At 36.8% G+C, this 9,754-nt stretch overlaps 1 protein-coding gene across 1 annotated transcript; it reads right to left on the reverse strand.

The window, feature by feature from the left end:
• On the reverse strand, positions 1-5,527 carry LOC106167544 (uncharacterized). The gene is made up of 4 exons (XM_087014346.1): positions 5,211-5,527; positions 4,769-5,003; positions 1,338-1,737; positions 1-264 (listed from the first exon to the last, which is right to left on the reverse strand). The coding sequence occupies exon 3, from the start codon at positions 1,719-1,721 to the stop codon at positions 1,344-1,346; it is 378 nt and encodes a 125-aa protein (XP_086870472.1). The 5' UTR covers positions 1,722-1,737; positions 4,769-5,003; positions 5,211-5,527; the 3' UTR covers positions 1-264; positions 1,338-1,343.
• Positions 5,528-9,754: the final 4,227 nt, after the last annotated feature.

Raw genomic sequence — 9,754 nt, forward strand, 5'->3', positions numbered from 1 at the left:
TAATTTTAATATCGTTGTATTTTTATTTCTATAATGTTACAATCGTATCTTATAATACAGCGGAACAGTGTGATATAGAAGGTGATGCACACATTGACCCGGGTGTTTTAACATATTATTTGGCAATCGCCGAAGAAAGCCCCCATCCGCATTGCAAAACTTGGTCTGGCTTCAAGGTCTTTCGTCGTATGATTATTTCATCGAATCTCCTACTTGGCAGGTTTTAAGTCTCTGTTGCTTCCTGTGTAGCTTTCTCTGCTGCGCCTAAAAAAGTCACATGCAATGTTTTACCTAATTCATGATGACACTTAAAAAGAAGGACCCTTATAAGAAAGATATTTGAATGTAAGATAAAAGATGCTTGTCATGTTTGGGATTTTCATTCATAAATAAAATCAGATCAAGGCTAGTGAAGAGTTGCCACAGTAATCGAAAAAATCTGTTTTCACACACACACACACACACACACACACACACACACAAAAAAAAAAACAATGCTCATGTACTTCTAGTTGTTTGAAAAGGGGAAACACAAGGCCCGTAAAGGATAATCGCTTAAGTCGTGTTTCTACAGTATTGTGAAAGAAAAAATTGAGCGAATGAAGAAAATATTACTTAAAACGAAAATTAGAGGAAACAAGAACTCTTACTTGATTGTTTATTCTTTCACATTATAAAATAGAGTTAAAAGTGTAGAGCCAGTTATATGAATTGCCGTGTTGATAACTTAATGAAGTCAAGCAATTTAAATTATTTAAACAAATAAACAGAAAAAAATGACAAGCGAGGCAATCCAATTCAAAACCATATGTACTGACAGTCAATGAAAACGCATCAGAAAACTTCCTTGTACTTTTTTTTTTACCAAAAATCGATCCCAACCATATAAACGAGTACAAATGCACTTGTTTGGTCAAAAGAGAGTGGGCTGACCACTAGGAAGTTTAAAATTTCCGCTTCAGTGATTTTGTGATCAGCTGTTACAAAATCATGTGTTTTTCCTGTCTCGTGATTGGTGTGAATTAATCAGGTTCAATATCACCAAACCCAGTATGACACATGACAAAAAAGGTTCAGTGATGCCACGTCTGACACTGGAAGAGCAACAGCGGGACCTGGGAATGCTGGAGGATGGGCGAAACTAAAGAGATTTGATCACGTGACCTTGCATTTTAATGATCTTTTTTTTTACCTTTATTTCACCTTGTGTGAGTGAATAATGGGTCATATTTAACACGAAAACTGTTATTTTCTTAATGTGCCAAAGAAACCTCAAATATTATTTGATAAATAAATGATGCGTTTTCATTGACTGTCAGTATATATTCTACTTGTACCTTCATTCAACCGTATCTGTTATAGTAGTTGGCGTAATAGTTTCTCAGGTAGTTCTGATACCAGCGGTTGTACGCATTGTATCCGCTACTAGAACTGCTCGAGTGGGAGGTGCTGTAGCTGTTGGAATAGCCGTTGTTGTAAGTCATATCCACCCCGTACTGCACCTGTCCCGGGTGGTCCTCGCGGCCTCCGTAATCCACGCAGCTACAGCGGGCGTAGTCACAACGGTGGCCAAAGCAGCGGTAGTACCCCCCTGGACAGCGGCCAGTTTGACAGACCATCCAACCTCGCCCGGCTTGGGCTTGGTCAATTAAAAGCACAAGGAGGGGCAGCAGTAACGGCAGTAGCAAGAGGAGGGGTTTACCGTCGCGCACAACCGCCATGTTGATTGACTAAGACCTGTTTAAGAAAAACGAATGTTTTTAATCTGTTATCGAAGTAGAAGTCGTGTAGCAGTTCGAAATATGAAATCATTACTTAAAGCCTTTTATTCACTTTCTTTTTTTTTTTAGGATTTTGGTACCTAATTCGGGACCCCATTTAAATTATAGGCAAAGTGACTGGAATATAGGAACAAAAACTTCGTTTTCCATGATTATGACCGCATTTCTACTTGGCTCTTTAGAAAACCAATATAACCATGTGTATCCTCATCCGCATCCTTTCGAAGCTTTACACGTACTCGTGAGCGAATTTCTTAGAAAATTCTACATACGGTTCCACAACCATTATTCTTTATCGTCTCCGGACACTTTGATTCTCTATGCCAGTTTTCGTATCATAATATTTTTTCACAAGTAAAATCATCCTGTTTAAGCCTGAGAACACTACAAAACTCGCCTTGCCATGACCCAAAAACTGACCATTTCATTTACATTGTAAAATACTCACAGATGTTACAGCGCGTTGTACCTGTAGGGACAACACTATCTGGATATGCTGGTGATCAAAAGTATAATGTTTGCAGATGTTTAAGTTACATGTGAGGTCACATCTTTACAACTAAACCCGCCAAAATACCATCATTAAGTGTAAAATAGCATAACTAAATGAAATAACAAATGGTATCGTCTTATACTTCCCGAAAATGATATTAGCGCAGATTTTTTCTTTGTCGTTTTCTTCAGCCCTCATTGAAAATGTTATTTCAAACGCAACAGCTATGTGTAAATGTTAGGCCTACTAGGTCATTTGGCGGGCCTTTACGAACTGATGGAATGGATTTATAGGTCACATTTAAAACCAGAAATTTGAATTTAAATCATATTTCTGGCTGACTGAGTGATTTATTTGGTTCATTCTTCGGTACATGTATGTCGACTTTACTTGAACCGTATAAGAAACCAGCAAACGTAGTTTATATGCATTACAGGGATTCAAGACCTGCTTCTCTTTGTAAATGGAAAGAAAACAATAACTTAACTCCCCAAAAAGGAACACAATTAACCCAAAACGGTTATCAAATCCATATTCCCTCTTCAGTGACAAAAAGAAGACGGAAACAACTCTTCAGGCGTATGCCACTTTATCAGAATCGACCGTAATCCCATTCCCTTAATAAGGTTTTAAGTGTTTGTTTTAAGTCTGCACTGTACGTGAGCTAACGAAATAAGTTAACTCTGCGTTATATGTGTCTATCAGTACCACCTGGCCGTCATTAGAAAAAAACACCACCTGCTGTTCGTAATAAAGAAGAAATGCCAAACTGGTGAAGAATGTAACAATTCACTTCAGCAAAAGGGTTTCAAAAGCGGCGAATGCAGATTTTTTTTTGAAAAGGAACAGATCTATGGTAGAGGAAATACTACAGATGAGAGGAACTTTGCTTAATGCTGTGTTCTGAAACTTTGTCATTATTATTGCAAATACACGTAGAAGCCGACTTATATGCACCCCAGAAAGCATCAGTCGCCTCTTAAATCATTATTCATCTTTTTAAACTAAAATTAAACTTCTTTGTATTTTATGTTGTACAGTCTATTGAACATTTTATGGATTTTAGACTCGAAATAAATATATTATTATTATTATTATTATTATCTTTTTTGCTACTATCTAAACAAAACATCCTTGGGACTCCTGGCGCCTTGGCCGTTCCTTGTTTTTTTACAAACCCGGGTGAACTTCCATTGAGATAGATAGCGCAACAAGGGTATTTTTTTCAATGGCATCATTACTGTGAAAGGTTAACAGCATATGGCACCACTGAGCAGTATGTACTCGTACGTGTAGTCCTCTGGATGTCACAGTGTCATTTCAGTCTCTAAATATGCTGCGTAGAAAACCCGTAGAGTCAGAAATAACGAAGTAAAATTGAACCGAGCCCACAAAATTCCTTAATCACTTGGTGCATTAAGGCCTATAAGATTAAACTACTACATAATTTTTGTTTAAAGAAAACGGGCTATGTTGGGAACATGATGCACAATTCGTTGCCAGACTAATGATCAAGGTGTTACGTAAAATGTTCAAATGTTTTGATACAAACTTTTTTGCGCGAGGTTTTATCGATGTACAACCGTTGCTCAAGGGTTAAAATATTGGTAGAATTTCTTCACTAAATCTAAACGGTGTACTGGGTTTCTTTGAATAATCTAAACACTTTAAGGTTCCCTGAACAGATCGTGGCACATAAAATGCAATGGAAGGGTAACATCTTAATTGAAAAAGGAAAAAGTCTTGATCTTGGTATCGTCGGAAATTAGTAATGCCTGTTTCAGCAAAGAATGTGGCACCCTATTTTCCACAGTCTACTTGTAAGCCGATCCCTACAAACTCCTTGCCTATGCCGTTTCCCTGTGCCAAAAGTGTATGTGGAGGAGTGGAGAGATACAACGGCCACGTGGTGCTCAGGGTGATCACATCGTCACGTTCAAAGAGCTATGGCGTTACTAAGCGAGCTTTTTTTTGTTTGTTTGTTTTCAGGAACAAACATTACACTTTGGAATTCTCATTTTAGGAGTTTGATTTCAAAACGAGTAACATTAAGTTCTGAAGTACAGAAACAGTCCCGTTATACTCCTACGAACCGGGAAATAGCTTGAATACCAGTCAGTACACATTTTCTAGTGTGTTCTCAAGTTAATCCGCAAAGTTAAGAATGCTTTACTTCGTATACAATTACCAGCAGTTTTCTAACTTAATTTTCCTTGTTAACATGTAAACAATTATATATATACATATACACTCAATAATGATTTTAAAATTTGCTCCCATGTTTTTCTATTTCTTTTAAAGAAATATCGATGACATTATACACCTAAGGCTAAAAATCTACTGAAAAGAATCTGAGAATCATAATAAGAAATATAAAATATACTGTCGAACACAATTCTAGTCATTTTTGCCATAATGCTAAGAAATCGAATAAAAATATTTGCTGCACAACAAATATTAAAACGATTTTTCAGCCGAAAAGTACCATACATACCTGACAGACTTTCCTCGCATAACCTAGGGAATGCGCCTAAATTGAGTTTACAAATCGTTCTGTAAAGATTTTTAACGGGTCACGTGGTTGCCAGCATGTCAGCGCCTGCTTGGAGGGCGAGGTCGAGAGTGAGGGCGAAGTCGTTATTTAACCCACACGATTCCAACTGCGTTCAAATAAGGGTTTTGTTCACGTCGTCATCGTTAGCTTGATGTTGTCGCAACAGTTTCGTTCACTAAATATAAACATGAATTGCATGTAAACTTGAATATCTTATTTATATGGCTGTATTGTGACATGGTATTTTTAACTTAGTGCCATCTTCTTGTATACATAGTCTTGTATTATCTGTACAGTTTAGCCAGTACATACTTGCGCACAAGTTACAACAAAAATTATAACATAATATTTACAGTGGAGGAATTGAAGAAAAACCCCTTACGTGTATCTAAGGGAAGAAGGAATTCATTAACTGGTCTTTGGAACACTGATCAAGTCGTTTTCTCTTCTGAATATCCTAGCACAGACTTCCTGATTGTAGACCAACCTTCAGTCCTAAATTACCCTGGTACCGACGCTGATCAAGGAGGAAAAACTAATTATACTAGTTGGCCCTAGGTGGCTCGTTGGAGTTACGTGCTACGATGTAAGTAAAGGTGTCGAACGCCCCTGCATTTTTTCTCAATTTAAGCTGGAGCGGTAGAAATTTGGTTATCATGCGAGGTTATATAGAGCTCTCAATGTTAAAAAGTTTCAGGTCCTGAGTCAATTGTTGTCTGACACACTTTATGGCGCCGGTGTCTGACTGAAAGAGAAAAAAAAAATAGTGTAGCCTTATGTATTAGGTCGCTCATTTGGAAATACTTGGAGGTGTCAATGTCGCTTCACATTATTTCAAAAATTAGTTTTCACCTTGTTTGATTCCTTTTTTTATACCTTTCACTTACTGACTTGCCACCAGATGTTTACGTGCGTATTTATAGTTATAGTTCTTTTTTTACTTACTTTCTTATTTTTTTTTCTTTTTTTGGCTTTTGGTTCTGACTCAGGCACAAAACAGCAGGATATGGCTCAGAGGAAAACAGGCCTTGAGCAATGCCGAAGCCGGCTATCACATTTTTTCTTTCCGTAGATTAAAATGACCTTCTCCCACCTATGCCCTCCTGGTTTGAGAGAAAAAAGGGCCGGTAAGCTCAATAGCATATCAACCACCACGTCAACATGTCAGGTGTTAGTTGAGACGAATCTTACCAATGGTCAGGAGAAATTTCCATGGTAAAGCCTTAAAAAGAAAGTAACATAAATGTTATTAAGCAGTAACTGGAAAGGGTACATTTGAGAAATAAATATGCGTATTTGTATACATTTTTAAAAAAAAAATATTAAAATCCTGTCAGTAGAGTATAAACAGACCATACACATGCTAGTCTTGTGTTGTGTTATTCTAATTAGGAAATGTAAAAAAAGATACAGATTTGTTCCCTACGCTATATATATATATTTCTGGTTGATTACAATAAGTGGGAAATGCAAACAATTTGATGAATGGTTTATATAGCAGCTGGAATTTGAACGTGACCTGTGTGCATTTGTTCTGGTGTGGAGACATTCTCAACTAACACAATCACAGTGTCGCTTTGTTTGCATAAAAGAAAAAAAAAAGACGAGACTCAGATAATGCAAACAGATGTGATTGGATAAATGAATGCTTGTATGATTTCTTGGTCTCGGCGTAAACTACTAAATTAATTATATGGCCCAATATAAACGACGCAAGACGCTCTGGCTGATCAAAACGTATCAGGACATCTCAAAATACGACAACAACGGTAAGCAATTTTATTTTTAGTTTAGGAATAATTCGTAGTCTAACATGGTTATAAATATGCAAAACCAGACATTACAATTATACAATTTAATCGTGTACAGGTATAACCTTTGAATAAATATACTATAGGAATTATTACACTTTCATTGTGTCAGCGGTATATACAGATTATGTATCCATTGTGCCTACATGGCGTGCTTCTTTGTTATCATCTTCAATTCGAGCGTCACGTTATTAAAAGGTAAACAATCGCCCAAAGTGATACTTGAAGTCCAATAATTATCATTATTACTATTATTTTAGATGGATAGTTCGCCCATGTACACGTTTACCTTCGTGTTAAGCCTAGTGCTGTCTACAGGATGTGAACCATGGACACGTGAGGTGAGTTCCATGTGATATCCATGCACACATAGGGCATATATTGAAGAGATGACTAAAAGGTAGGACCTATTTATCAGAAATTCCACTGGAATTCCACTTGAGTCCATAGTAAGTAAGTCAGAGTTATACATGTTTTCTCATTAGTCAAATAAAGTTTACTTAAATGGAATGCCAGGCCATATCGGTGTTCTTTGGATCGAGTCCCACTTCATCATATTAGGTTAGTTCATACCACGTGGGAACTAGGATTTAACATAAATCAATCTAAAATCAGTTATTCCATCACATATAGTGTTACCTGTGTGCACATGGTGATTTGAATATTATATAAGATAATTTTCCATGCATGGTATGCATTTCTAATAGCTGACATAGGATCAAATTGTTAAAATTAACTAAACGCTTGACAAAAGAGTTTTGGAATATATATTGTATTAGAATTAAAATAAATTTAATATTTTTTTGTAGTTGAAAATTGCAAACAATATAATGCAGTGCAAAAGAAGATAGATCTAATTTTCAAACCTAAAATTTACGTTGATCCCTTAAATATTTTAGATATGTACACTGCAAAAGAACATTATATGCTGTTAGCAATTATATGATGCATCAATCAGCAATTATGATACTTTATATTAATATACAGGTTAAAGAAGACAATGAGATATCTGGTCTTTTGAGAGAGAAATTAAGTAAAAGTTTTAGAATGAGGGACATCAATGGAGATGGGAAGGTTACCAGGTTGGAGTACGTAGAGGGAACAGCAAATAGAAGTCGTCAAGTGTTGTCCCCCTGGAGAGCCAAGGCCGTTTACGGAATGATGAGCGCCGATTGGGATTCTTTGTTTCTTCCTGGAACAAAAATAAGAGACGAATTGAGCCTCAATTTGTGGCTTGATTTAGTCACATTGTGCTCCTCCTCGCTGGTTTTCTCTCAACTGCAATGGTGTTGGAACTGGTTTCATATCATAGATGATGACTGTGATGACAAAGTCTCTCTCACAGAATATGCAAACTTTTTCTTCATATTCTATAGCGCAATGTCCCCAGAAGAACCATTCAAAGCAATTGACCACGATGTCAGTAATTTCATGGAGGCGGAGGAATATGTAATGGGTTGTTTCCATTATATGTTTGACCAAAGTGACGCAAAAACAGCAGAATTCTATGGAAGTCCAAAATACTGAAGAAGACAAAAACATGTATGTCAGAAGGAGTTCGTTCTAGTCGAATTCCTTATATCTATTTTCCAAATAAAATTCCTTTTGACAAAACAATTCAAACTAAAGTTGTTATCAGCCAACCTATATCTTTCCCGAGTCATATATTACAATATCTTTTCTAAGCAGTGGCGGAACTAGGGAGTGTCAGGGGGTTCCTGATCTCCCCTTTCGATTTCCGAAGAAAATTCATGCCAATGGTACTCTTTTGAAAAGTAGTTTTGTCTAGCAGAATCATAGTTCTTAACCATACCAAATGGCACATTTCGCCCTCTAAAATACTAAATGAAGGGTCCCAAACCCCAACGCAAGGGGGGGGGGGGGGGCGTCTTTGCATCTTCAGACCCCCCCTTTTAAATAATCCTGGATCCGCCCCCGCTAAGTCATATTTTTAAAAAGTCAATGTTTTGGATTAGACCTAAGGACACCCTCTTCTGTTTCATTTCAATGTTACAATTGTTTTTAAGAAAGGAAAACAGCCAAAATGCCTAAATATTTTAAAGATATGTTTAACTCAAATTATACGTTGGGGAATAATGCCCATGTACGTCCTTATATGCCCGGAAGAATTGTTAATGGGTTATTTAAATTACGTTTGACCAAAATGACACAACAACAGCACGGTTCTGTGTGGGCATCGTGAAAACTGAATTACAGTAGATAATACCTAAGGGTGCCTTTTATCATGAAGACTCTTATCTTTTTTCCAAATTATATTGTTCCGATGAAGGTTCCGAAATGGAAAACGGCCACTTCCTTTCCGTTCTGAGTATATGCTGTGGGGTGGTTGGTGACTGGCTTTACTTATTTTGCAATGATCTCTTTGCGCGATGCGTTCAGTTAATGACACTCATAAGATATCTGATATTCATTTGAATGATATAGTTTTGGTTTTGTACCCGACTAGACCTGCCGATTTCATCTGGTGCAGACGCATTACTGATTTTACAACGTCAAATTACGAAAAAATCGTCAAAGGCAGGCTATCCATGCAAAGCGACACTGTATTTGTGTACAGCCCATATCGTCCCTAATGTTTCTTTTCTTATCACTTTATGTTTACATGAATGTTTGCTGTGTTTCTGAATAGATACAAACAATAAAGAAAATGTAAACCAATGTTTATGTGAATATAAATGCTGGCATGACTTCATAGTGCCCGCGTGAAAGTTGGAATTACTTGTTTGGTAAAATATAAACGAGACTTCACACGCTGGCTGTTTATACCACTGCCAGAAATCACCAATAACGGGCTCAACTGGTAAGCATAAGTCGTCCCTGGAGAAATTTTGTTTCACGATGCACTTTGTAATGATATTTCGTTCAAAGAATGCAGAACTATCCGCCACGTGATAAAACCAAAATTCATGATTATTTATTAAGCCTGATTTAACTTGTACACAATAAGGCTATTTAGATTAGATTTCAATTCATTGGTTTTTTAATCAACATATTATGTATTTTAACAGGAATGTATTACTTTTTCTTGGCCTTGACTTCGGCATCAGGGTGTTCGAAGTAGTTAGAGACGTAAATGCCTAATATTGTGATTATT

The sequence above is a fragment of the Lingula anatina genome, chromosome 5, assembly GCF_051362555.1.
Source record: "Lingula anatina isolate TDL-2025a chromosome 5, LinAna3.0, whole genome shotgun sequence".
In the NCBI taxonomy this organism is placed as follows: domain Eukaryota; kingdom Metazoa; phylum Brachiopoda; class Lingulata; order Lingulida; family Lingulidae; genus Lingula; species Lingula anatina.